At 34.5% G+C, this 12,167-nt stretch overlaps 1 protein-coding gene across 1 annotated transcript; it reads left to right on the plus strand.

Moving 5' to 3' along the window:
* The first annotated feature begins 7,483 nt into the window (after positions 1-7,483).
* LOC140160261 (uncharacterized) lies at positions 7,484-9,831 on the plus strand. The gene is made up of 2 exons (XM_072183537.1): positions 7,484-8,212; positions 9,182-9,831. The coding sequence occupies exons 1-2, from the start codon at positions 7,591-7,593 to the stop codon at positions 9,592-9,594; spliced, it is 1,035 nt and encodes a 344-aa protein (XP_072039638.1). The 5' UTR covers positions 7,484-7,590; the 3' UTR covers positions 9,595-9,831.
* Positions 9,832-12,167: the final 2,336 nt, after the last annotated feature.

Genomic DNA, 12,167 nt, shown 5'->3' on the forward strand with positions numbered 1-12,167 from the left:
AATAAAGGAAATAAGCAATTTGATTTTTAAAAAAGAAGAAAAAAAAGATTAAAAGCTTTTATCAAACGCAATTTACAGCTTTAAAAGTTGCATTGGTAACTGTTTATCATATCCTTGAATATACTTTTAAAAAATCCCTACCTACCTACCCTATTTTGTTTTTTATGTTACGCCAATCAAACATTTTTTAGAATTTTTAACAAAAATAAAAAGTTTTTGGAAATTCACTAAGGCATGTTTCAGTACACATGGGCAAATGGATTGTACCATAACTATGTTAACTATTAACATGATTACAAAACAAGGTATAGCAGAAGAAAAATAAAAATAAATGAAGAATAAAAGGCCTCGACGTTTTAAATATTATTTTCACTACGTGTTCATAATAATTTAATTGCCTAATTCTCAAGCGACATCAAGCTATAAAAAAGTACAATCAAACATCCACATAAAGTACGGAATAACAACGTGTTCTCCAATTGCAATGATTGAATTTTGAATTAGCCCGGGTATTGTTCATTTGTTGCGCGGAACAACTTGAGCTGGCCTCTGGGAGTAATAGTTCTATTGGAAACGTTCTCAAAAGGCCAGTCATGTACTTCAAAACTTTATAATCACTTTCTTTAACAAGTTCATGCATTTGTAAAATCATCCCTAGTTCATGCTAGGATATTGTCTTATAATGGCTAAATAAGCACTTTAGTAGACTTAAATTACTGTCAAATTAGTGATGTTGCTTGTTTTATAACGTTAATACATGGCAGTTGATTTGTACTGTTTTGGGTCAAAAGTAGGCCACACAGTTAGGTACGGTGGTATTATATTCGTTTGAATTATTTGGAAAGCGTGCATCATTTTCACTACTAATAATCAATTTTAACCTTTACTTTCTTCTAATAACTACTAATCTATTTCATTTTGCCCTTTATTTAATTTTTATCTGACTAATTCACATGGATTGAATTAATTTGGCTTAAGGTGGTATACTACACCCCTTGATAAATTTGACTATATTTGCATTTGTCTTAAAAAATAATAACACACTGGTAAGGAATCCAGTTACTATACTGGGATTTCAGTGACTCAAGACAAGCGGTATGTTATTTATGATAAGAAAGTGGTACCGGCAGAATGTACCTCATTTCTTAACATCTATAATGAACCACTTGTTTTGAATCACTGAAATTTCAGTGAAGTAATTGGATTCCTTGCCCCTATAATATACATAACTTTTGTTACCAGTGTGTAGTTATTTTTTGAGAAAAATGCAAAATTAGTCACAAAATTTATCAGGGGGTGTAGTACCACCTTAAATATCTGAATATGTAGAGCAAAGTATTCTATGTATCATTATTAAATTGTATAAAGTAAACACATATATTGTTCTGGTTAGAAACAACGAAATGTTTATGTTATGATTCAAAATGTCTTTAAATGTTAATTTTCTACTGAAAAGGTGACAGATACATTAAAATGAAAGGTTTTTGTAAAGTAATCCTGTTTTTCGAATATTAAGTATATTGATTTTATCAACTTTAGAGCATATTCACACCAAAGTTGGATTAAGCTCTCATTATTTGGAAATCACGCCACTATACAACTCATATCTAAACTACTGTCAACAAACCCTTATTGAAATATTATACATCAAAACTGTTATTTCAGCAACAGTTGTGTTAACAACAAATGACAAACCAGTTCATTATCAACCTATATTCTTTATATTAATATTGAGTACGAGTAATAAGTTGTTTGCAGTTTTTGTTTTGTATTGTTTGTTGGTACCAAACTAAGGGTGTAACACGACGTCGTTTATGCAACTGCTGACTGGACGGCGTTGACTTTTGGACCCTTAATAAAGCCACGTGAGTAGTTATTTCGAATCATCTCCTGCAATAACACAATTCCTCTCGCTTGATGTATCAAGCAGTGGGTATATCTTACACCTTCCACTCGGAAAATTTAAATCAGTTACCCCAGCCTTTGGTCCTAAAATAGAATCTTTACTTATTTGTATAATATAGGTCATTCAAGAATACACAATTACACTCTGAGTATTGTGTGTAAACCTAAAAATATAAAGTTAAGCAGCTGACAGCTGATATGAATGGTCGATCTTATAAAAAAAATGATGTAAGTTTTTAACAAAAACGGACAGAAAAAAATATATATAGCATATATAAATCATATTTTGTATTGTTTGTTATAAATTTGTTAAATTCCAGTATCTGTTAACGATGATGGTCGTTTCAGTTGATTGGATTTCGTATATACTCGGGTTCTGTTTCGTATAACACATCTCGCAAAAGTGGCGTCTAAGTCTAAGGTCCGATTTCTTGAAGCTTGGCTATAGTGGTCAGGCTTCCTAATCGACCAGACTAGCCCTATACTAATGTGGATCCATTTTATTGATTTATCTTTCTAGATGATGTACTATGTGAAATTATAAGCACTAGTATATCATGATATACGTCTAGCCCTTTTCTATTCACTGATTATCCATTGTATTTCTTTTGTTGAAGGTTCGTTTCCCCAACCATTACCTAGAGTAATGGAGGTGGCTAGCTGCCCAGAGACCATTATCAACACAATAGCTCAAGATAACGGTCTCGGGCAGCGAGCTAAACAAAAGAAATACTAGGACATTCTAGAAACACTATGGAAAGGATCACAACATACATGTAGAATTTGAGTTAGTTTGGTAGACTTACGAAACAAATGCATTTACAGCTCGATTTATATGCAAATGTTACATGGCAAGAGAAAATTATAGAGGGCTACTGCAGTCCGTATAACATTAATATTTTATATAACACCACTGGTGCTCAATTGATATAAACATGCAAATTAAAACTTAATTACCATAACGAAGTAATAATTATTCATAAATAAAAAGTAGACCTAAATGTTTCGTTGAATGTATACTCAGTACATGTATATAAACTTTCCATTAGGTTTTTAGAAGGGAATCTTTCTTTATCCTTACCCAACCCAAAAACGCTCAACGGTCCATGCAAATTAGCTACTAGGCAAGAACCCTCGGGATACTACCCGACCAGGGGAGCTTCGCAACTACTCTGCGATACTCATTACAAGTCAAGAGGCTGGGGGTGCAAAGCCTTACTGTGACCTACCCATAAAAGGGGAGTACCAATGAACACTGCGTTAATGAGTTTTCAAATATGTGCTTAATCACATTTTTCTAAGATATAAATTTCATGGTGTTGAAACCTATCGTAGTCAAAACGTTGATAACTTGTTTGCCATTTGCATTATTCATTAATCATTTGAATAATAATGGTAACGGGGTGAATACACTCCAGCGGATTAACTATGCAAGTACACTTCAAATACAGATCAATTCTGTATTGATTTGATAATGCTGGCGTCTGAGGTGTTAGTGTTTTTAATTCAAGAAACTAAATTTTGGCATTAAATTTCTTTTTAAACTATTATATTTACATATTTTGATACAAACAATTTAATTTTGCTCGCCGTATATGTAAGATAAACGGTTCAAAACAGACCATTACCAGAAATAATGGGCGTGTTGTTCATGACTGGCTCAATGTTAGTTGGTTTGAGGTTTCGCCCCTATCGGGGTCTCAACCTCAAACCAACTAACATCTCACCAGTCATGAACAACACGCCCATTATTTCTGATAATGGTCTGTTTCTCACCCTTTATCTACTACATATAGGACTAATTGGGCTTGGTGGCTTCTAGAAGCCTAACCACTAGCCAAGCTTTGAGAAATCTGGTTTCCTTTCCATTACCCTTAGTTTTAATGTTACATATTAAATGGGTCTCCGATGAATAATCAGTGAAACCAACAGTCTCATTTATTCCTGAGACCAGAAAAATATATTGGAACATATGTTAGTTGGCAATAAAGGTTAAAATTTGATATTCAACCAATTTTTGAAATAATGGCCAAAAACATGCATTTTAAGGTGTTTTACGAAGTTTTACAAAACACATTTTCTATTCTATTTCATAATCAGTTCATAAAAATTAACATAAAATATATAAACAAAGAAGAACTTAAATTATTGTTCTTCTATAAATTATAGATCATTAATACAAATATGCAATTGTCATTGCTTTTTCTAGTGTTAAAGTTGTATACGTATTCTGCTAGCTAGCGATAGAAATCTCTTTTTCAGGCATGAGAATTGTCAGTTTTAAAACTGAATTCAGTGTTTTTTAATCAAAATTTCCACAACTTTATTTAATTTCAGCCTGTTTTTGGTACTTTTTGCCCAATTTCACGCGTATTTTCAGCTTTTTTTTCCAGTTTTTTTAGGTAAGTGCAGTCTCTTGCCTGCTTTTTTTTTATAAGATCATCAGGCATGATTATATTCAAGCTCATAAATCTCAATTTAGTCGCCACTCAATCCTATTTTTGACCAGCACCATTTCCCTTACGTCCTCACACTTCATTCCTTTGTCCGTGCGCTTTTTAGTCACTCTTGCAAAATTTAAAAGCTGTACCATTTTTTTTACTTTCAGTATTATAATACTTCTTCATTGAATTAACTTGAAATGCATAATGATATAATGATGACTGTAAAAACATAATATATGGCCAATAATATAAGAAAGGAAATACCTTCCATCCACCAGTGGTGGGGAATACTCGAACGCATTAATAACAAACACGAAGTGCACGTTGTATAAAAATCACAAACTGTGAAACTGTAGTGTCCGAAAATTATTGTACGGCCCGATTAGGTTTCTGCAGCTGGCGGCGGCATTACAGAATGGACACTGGAGAATTGGTGTAGGAACCAAATTGGCCATCTTAGACCCATAATCTACTGATTACTCCTTCACGATTTTAACACTGTTAACACGTAGGGTTTTAATATTTTTTATACTCATTTATAAAAGTTTATGTGCTGCGCATGAAAATAGTTTTAAATACGAGAAACAAACAAACAATATTTAGAGCTATACATTTCTATCTAGAAGTGATAAAAAGTTCTTAAATCAAAGTTCGTGAAAAGTGATGTTGCCAACACAGGGCTAATTTTAAAAGTTCGTGTTTGATGAGTTGTTATAGATATGAATTAATACCCTATAAAGCTGTTCACTAGGATTTTAATGGCACTCTAAACGAGATCAGACAGTGCACTGGAGGGAATTGGCTTTCAGCACAAGGATCAGATTTTGTAAATTCGAGATTCGTCAAATGCAATTATGTATTGATGTAAAATATATATTTCTTCCGAAACATTAATTTAAATCTAAATATTATACAAAACTCGGAGTGAAATTATTCCGAAATATAAACAGTTGCAGTGTTCTTTAATGTCCACCAGAGACCATTAGTGGTCAGACGCTGAGGAAGATTTCGGTAATTTTATAGGATGGTGTAAAATGATTTACAGTGTCCATTAGAAAAGAGACGTATAACACAATGTTGAATTCACTGGTCGCTTAGGATCAAATTAATAGTAAAATGAAGAATTAACTAAATTGTTTAACAGATGTGTGTGCACTTTTTTTTGTCTGAACGACTTACTTTCTTATTTTTCCATTTATATAAAAATTATTTTATATATCGCTAAAATAACCATTTAAATATTGTTTAATCAAAATGAACGTTATCATGGTTATATGGTACTAAAATGTTATTGACTGTAAGCTTAAGAACGTATCAGTCGGGGTTTCAAATGAAAATTTAATATAACTATATCATAAAGCCGTTGTTATTTTTTGTATTTTGTTGTTGTTGTTATTGTTGTCGTTGTTGTTTGGGTTTTTTTCGGGTTTTGTTGTTGTTGTTGTTTTGGGTTTGTTTTGGGTTTTTTTTTCTTGTTTTGTTTTGGTTTTTTTGTTTGCTTGTTTGGATTTTTTACCGTTTTCTTTCTTGCTATGTTTTGTGGGGTTTTTCCGCTTTATCCGATGCTAATCAACCGTTTATGACGTAGCTAATTACAAATTATTACTAATACACTATAAACCATATACTTGACTGCAATAAATCATAAATGACGTAAAATGAATTATCAATGTACTTCGCTACTTACAACATGTATAGAAGCGCACGATATGCTTTAATATGGTAGCACATTGCTTATCCTCTTTTTACGGACCACTTAATCCATTTTTTGCCCGCAGCTTTTACCCCCTTATTGCGGGTCACATCAACTGATACCATCAACAAAATGTTGCCATTAATTTAATTTTACAAGTCTTAAGATTATTATAGCCATGTTCAAACTCGACATAAATACGTTCAAATGTATATTGAGCAAATTTAAACAATCTTTAAATTGGGTTCGGTTGATCTCGAAAGAAATTGACTTTTGAGTCAAAAAATAAAATCCACGTTTGAACAAGGTCATAGCGTTTACAACTATATTATAGCCTGGTCTCACCCAGATATTCAATACAACTCCCCTCGGGATCTGTACGTCTTTGCCCGCCGTTGTTTTTGTTATAAAGAACCATTTTCCGTACATCTACATGTATATTCAAATTGGTATGATTTATAGTCTCCTATTATCGGGCTAAGAGGCAGTTTCCCTTATAGAATAATTATTTTTAGAATGGGTTATTCCAGTTAAAATACATACACCCCTGTGGAAGACATTACCTTAATCTCACACAAAGGGTGTGTAGATTTCAAATGGAGTCACCCATTCAGGTAGCCCGAATCCACACTCTCTGTGTGTGGAAGATTAAGGTCATGTCTTCCATATATGGGGGTGTATAGATTTCAATCGGAATAGCCCAATGCTTCATCTTGGGAAGATTTGCATAATGTTAGATCCTTCCTCATCATAAGGATCATTTTAAGATTATAAAGTATACAGCATGATGAATGGAAAATGAAGAGGAGAGGGGGAACCGGGATTACATTTGGACCGATGGTACGACTGAACATGGATGAAATGAAGGAAACCATCCACGTGACTTAATACCTTTAATGCCTTTTGCACTACTTGAGGCCTCGTCGTATACAGAACAGAGACATCTTAGAGATGATCCAATTCATCAAAGGCTTTCTTGAAAACCACTTCAAAATGTCTAGCTTTTTTGTACCAATTTGGCTGTATTCTTTGTGTGGAATGATTGCAAAAATTTTAAATAAAAACAAAAATATGACTGTAAAATTTGATAAAATATATGGAAATGGGTAAAATTTGTGAGATTATGAAGTTGTTAAGTTTTGTCGAACGTTGGATATAACGTCAACATCCGGGATATCCGCGTATCCGGGATTTAAACAAAAAATAATGATGATGTTGCGAAGCAGTGGGTGTGTCAATGACAATGTAAGTGACAAGGCGTGTTGATGAAGCAGGAGCGTAACCAATGAAAGCGTCGGGATAAGTTTCATTTGACAGGTCCACGTTTACACAATGGGTATTATAGTTCTTATGGTGGTGGTGATTCTTACACGCGAGTTAGTCAATTATATCGCGGTTTGATCTCGCTGTTTAGTTCAATGTCAATCTGACGCTCGGCGAGTGCAGACCTATTAAGTAGCCACTCGCATGCCAGTCGACCAGAACAGCGTACATAACGACGCGTGGTGCTACTAGTTTGGAAAAGATACAAAAGTCACGGATCAACTCATGACGGGGCTATTTGCTTCCAGCTCACGCCTGGGTACCACTACTTGGCCTCTAGGCGGCTTCAGACCAGCAAAATCACTATTCCATCAAGAGAGAGAACCAGTATCAGCTACAAGTCCACCTCTGAAGATGTCGCGATCTTTCTATGTGGATTCACTCATTTTAAATCGGCCAACTCCAACAACTTTGGACAGAAACCATGCTGTTGTTGCATCTAGAGTTGCATCAAGTTTGCAAAGGAAAGGGTTAGACTGTTTTTCATCCCAACATGGTTTAGACTCTTGCACACTCTGCGTACGAGATCTTCCCGCTACCACATGTGCTTCCAGGTTTTCACCCCTTCCTCCAACTTCCATCTTCAGCACGACGCCAGTTGCTATACCAATTCCTCCTCACTCCTCGTCATCTCATCATCATCAACATCATGGGGCAGTCACACCACCATCACACAGGTCTATCTTAGATCGACATGGTGATGTCGGTTGCAGAGATCACCATCGTACCAGTCCCCTGAGTCTTGCCACAACCCACGTCACAAGACACGGCACACCACCGTCACCACCACATTTGCAATACAGGACCAGCATAGATCCTCGAAGACTCTCTCCTTATCTGCCTATGGGTAAGTGCACTTTTTCCTTCAATCAGTTTATACCTTTTTACTTGTGTTGTGGGCACCATGTACACTGCAAAAAATATTTTACTCAACACTGAGTAAAAAAGGTCACAGCTCAACAGTTGGGTAAAAAATTACTCAACATTGAGCTCATTTAGGTCACAACTCAACACATTTTGAGTAATTTTATACTCAATTGTTGAGCTGTGACCATTTTACTCAGTGTTGAGTAGAATATTTTTTAGAGTGTACAGTATGTTCATTTTATTTTACATACAAGCAGTGATGGTGAGTGGTGACATTAAAAGATTAAGCTATTTTCATCTGAAACATGTGATCTAGCATTGATCTCCCAACTAATTATTGCGCGCTCAAAATGAAGTACGAAGACCTAGCCGTTCACATCTTCAGTAGATAGTACTTTGGATGAAGTGTTCGGCATTGGTGACATAGCCGTTTCAAATTGCGGGAAACTTTGACTGAGCATAGATAAAACAATAGTTCCCTTTTTGGTCTCTTCAATATTTTCAAGGAATGAAATGTGACGAGTATGCTCCAATTAATACGTTGTATTTCAACATTTTATGACAAGAAAGTTTACAATCCTATCAGCTCAGGCGGCAGAGCGCTGCTCACGCAAACTATAGAGTTCGCCGGTTCAATTCTCGCTTCAGCCTAATTTACTTTACACCCCTTCTTCTTTATTATAAACTTCTTCTTTTTCTTTTAAAATAATGTAAGGTCGATCTAATAAAAATCTTTTGCATGTGGGTTAGAGCAAAAAAATATCATTACACAATATTTTCAAATTGAATTTTCATGAATGCGTTTTAAAAATTGAAAAAAATATCTTCAAAAACTTAGCAAATGTATAGTTATCGGTAGCTCAAAGAAACTGCATGCAAGGAATAATCTTGCAATTGTTCTTGGAAAAAAATACTAATTTCTGGCGTCTAATTTATTTCTATTTTACAGGTGGCATAGACAGCAGCAGTGATGATGGTCTTCATAGCAGTAAGCGAATCAGAACAGCTTTTACTTCCACGCAACTTCTTGAACTTGAAAGGGAGTTCTCTGCCAACCAGTACCTATCTCGTTTACGTAGAATTGAAATCGCCACCTACCTCAACCTTTCAGAAAAACAAGTCAAAATTTGGTTTCAAAATCGACGAGTAAAACAGAAGAAAGAGGGCAAAGATTCCTCCTCATCACGTGACTGTAAATGCCATAGAAATCATCGTGAAAGAAACAAGGGACCATGTGGACGGAAACCAGCGAGTGGTGATAATGATTCCAAGATGTGTCACTCCTCCCCGGAATCGACGCATGCGCATAGTGACTTGGAAGACAAAGAACTTGATGAAGATGAAGAGATTATTTGTTCATAGACTATGAGAAAAAAAACCTCTTTTAAATGACTTTTCTACAGATGTGAACTTTATTTTTTTTTTCGAATGAGAAGTTTGTATATTTTGTAAAATGCTTCCAATTTTGACAGCAATATGTATTGTATTTTATTGTTCAATCATACCAAGATGATGCCTTCGATTAAGTGTTCTTGTAAAATTGGCATTTCGATATCGACTGTTCCAGTTGAAATGGGCTATTCCAGATGAAATCCAAACACCCCCTATAGAAGACACAACCTTAGTCTTCCATACAGTGAGTGTGAATTTTAGAACGGGGTTACCTGAATGGGTGACTCCATTCGAAATCCACACTCCCTGTTGGGGAAATCATGTCTTCCACAGATGGTGTATGGATTTTAACTGGAGTAACCCAGTGTTTGTAACCAAAAGTGATTTAAAAAGTATCCATATGTGCCGAATTTTCTTCAAATCTGTTTTATAACTATTTATTACATCAAATTTTATATTACGTTGACCTATCATGTATTAATTATTCCCAACATTTATACATGCCTTTTCACACTTGCCCAAGCAAACACAAAAATAGAATGCTGGAAATAAATCTAATACGGGAACTTACTTTTTTGTAACTTTGCTACGTTGCCTCTGGAACCTCCAGACTTCATCCAGCAACTGACCCGTTGGACTGGTCACATGTTTGTAAAACGTTTTAAAATATACCAAAATTGATAACATTTTATTGCATTTTTTGTGCAAAACATTGTGGATTTTTGTAAATAACATTATGTCACAAACATTTGGAGGCAAATTTTAAAAAGTTTTTCATTGAAAATGCTATAAAAACGTTTTATAAACTTTAATTGTAAACCTTCAAAACGTCCGTGTAAGCAATAACACATTTCAATACAAGGTGAATATAGTGTTATCATAATAATGTTTTATACATTTTGCCGCCGGAAAGTGCAATCCAGTTCCGTGCCCAAAGCCAATCGTGCGTCGCTTTTTGGATTACAAATTCAGCCTGTAAACTAGTATGTTAAGGTTCATTCGGTAGATCTATTGGTCCTTGCATTGATATTTTGCATTGGTTCAGCATAATTTCAGAATTTACTATAGTAACCCCTGATCAAGTTGGACAGCCAGGAACAATTTGAAGTTGACGATGAACGATCGCTCTGTAACCAATAAGATGAATCTTTTATACTTTCCCTCGAAAAGGCTAGATTTATAGTCCCGTCCGTCGGTCGCGACAAGCGATTGGATTTTCACCACTGAACTCAACCCTTCTGTCCAAAGGAACAGTCATAATTACTCGCTAAAGTTACTAACGACTTGAGTAAGTAACTTTTAAGTTACTCAAGTCTGATTAAATCTAAAACCTTACTGATATTATACATTAAAGTTTCTTTACATTTTAGTGAACAATATATATTTGATGGTTAAAATGATTGGATATTTTTATGTGTAAAATGTCAAGAAAGGGAAATTCATAATGGTTTTGTTATACATATATAATGTAACACAAACATGATTTCACTTACACATGTCATGACGGAACGACATTAGAATAAAAACTCATATCGACTTACAAACGATATTGTGTGTGTTTTAATTATTAACAACCTCATTTTGCTCGTCTAAATGAATTAGAGTAGTTTTATTTGGCAAATCACCGAATTTAGCTCTTATTAAAGCCGATATCATCATAATTATTCAAATCAAACGGACAAAATTCAAAAAGTCACATTAAAAGAATCATGATATTTCTTCACTGCAACTCACAAAATTGTTTGGCCATTTACTCTAATGATTACTTTAAAATCTACCTTGCATTTAAAGCATTGTGTAGTGACCAAGTTTCGTATCAGGCCGGGGACAGCAGTGTCATGTGTGGTAAAGTTAGGCAGAAACGTACAAGAACAAAAACCCAAACCGAAAACAACTGAACAGTGACCGTCATAGCGCCCTCTCTCGATCATAACTTTGTAATAGCAAGTTGTTATCTTCAGTAGATAGCATAACAAATTATTTAGTATTAGTTTTAGTATTTAAAGCAAGAACAAAATTATTATAGCACAACATGACTTTCAAAAGCCCCCATCATTATTTTGTTTTATTTTATTTTTACCCACCACTGACCTGTTTTAGTTGAAAAGCATTATACGGTATTTATATTTATATATATGCAACAGCATCGCTATTCTATAATGTTGAATGCTCTTAGTGTGGGCTAAAATAAATTTCCAGTTGTCACTCTGATTAATCAGTCATTTTTAGTTTCTTTTAATTCGTTTACTTCAAAATGATGACACATAATTTGACATAATGGCTACTCAAATCATTTAACACCATTCTAAGCTGTCATTCTATGTTTGGAACGATAGTTTGACATGTTTATTATTTTTAATAGCGATATCTAGATGATATTTATATAAATTCAGTTCAGGGTGTGCTCAGAATTATTGTGGATACTCGTTTTAGACCAAGTGGACCAAATTTGACATTATCATGCGACAATATCAAAAGATGGATACAATGGCCTGATCTTTTCGCATTTTCAATCAAATGCGGTGAGACTTGCTGGGGTATTG

This window comes from Amphiura filiformis, chromosome 9 (assembly GCF_039555335.1).
Source record: "Amphiura filiformis chromosome 9, Afil_fr2py, whole genome shotgun sequence".
Classification (NCBI taxonomy): Eukaryota; Metazoa; Echinodermata; class Ophiuroidea; order Amphilepidida; family Amphiuridae; genus Amphiura; species Amphiura filiformis.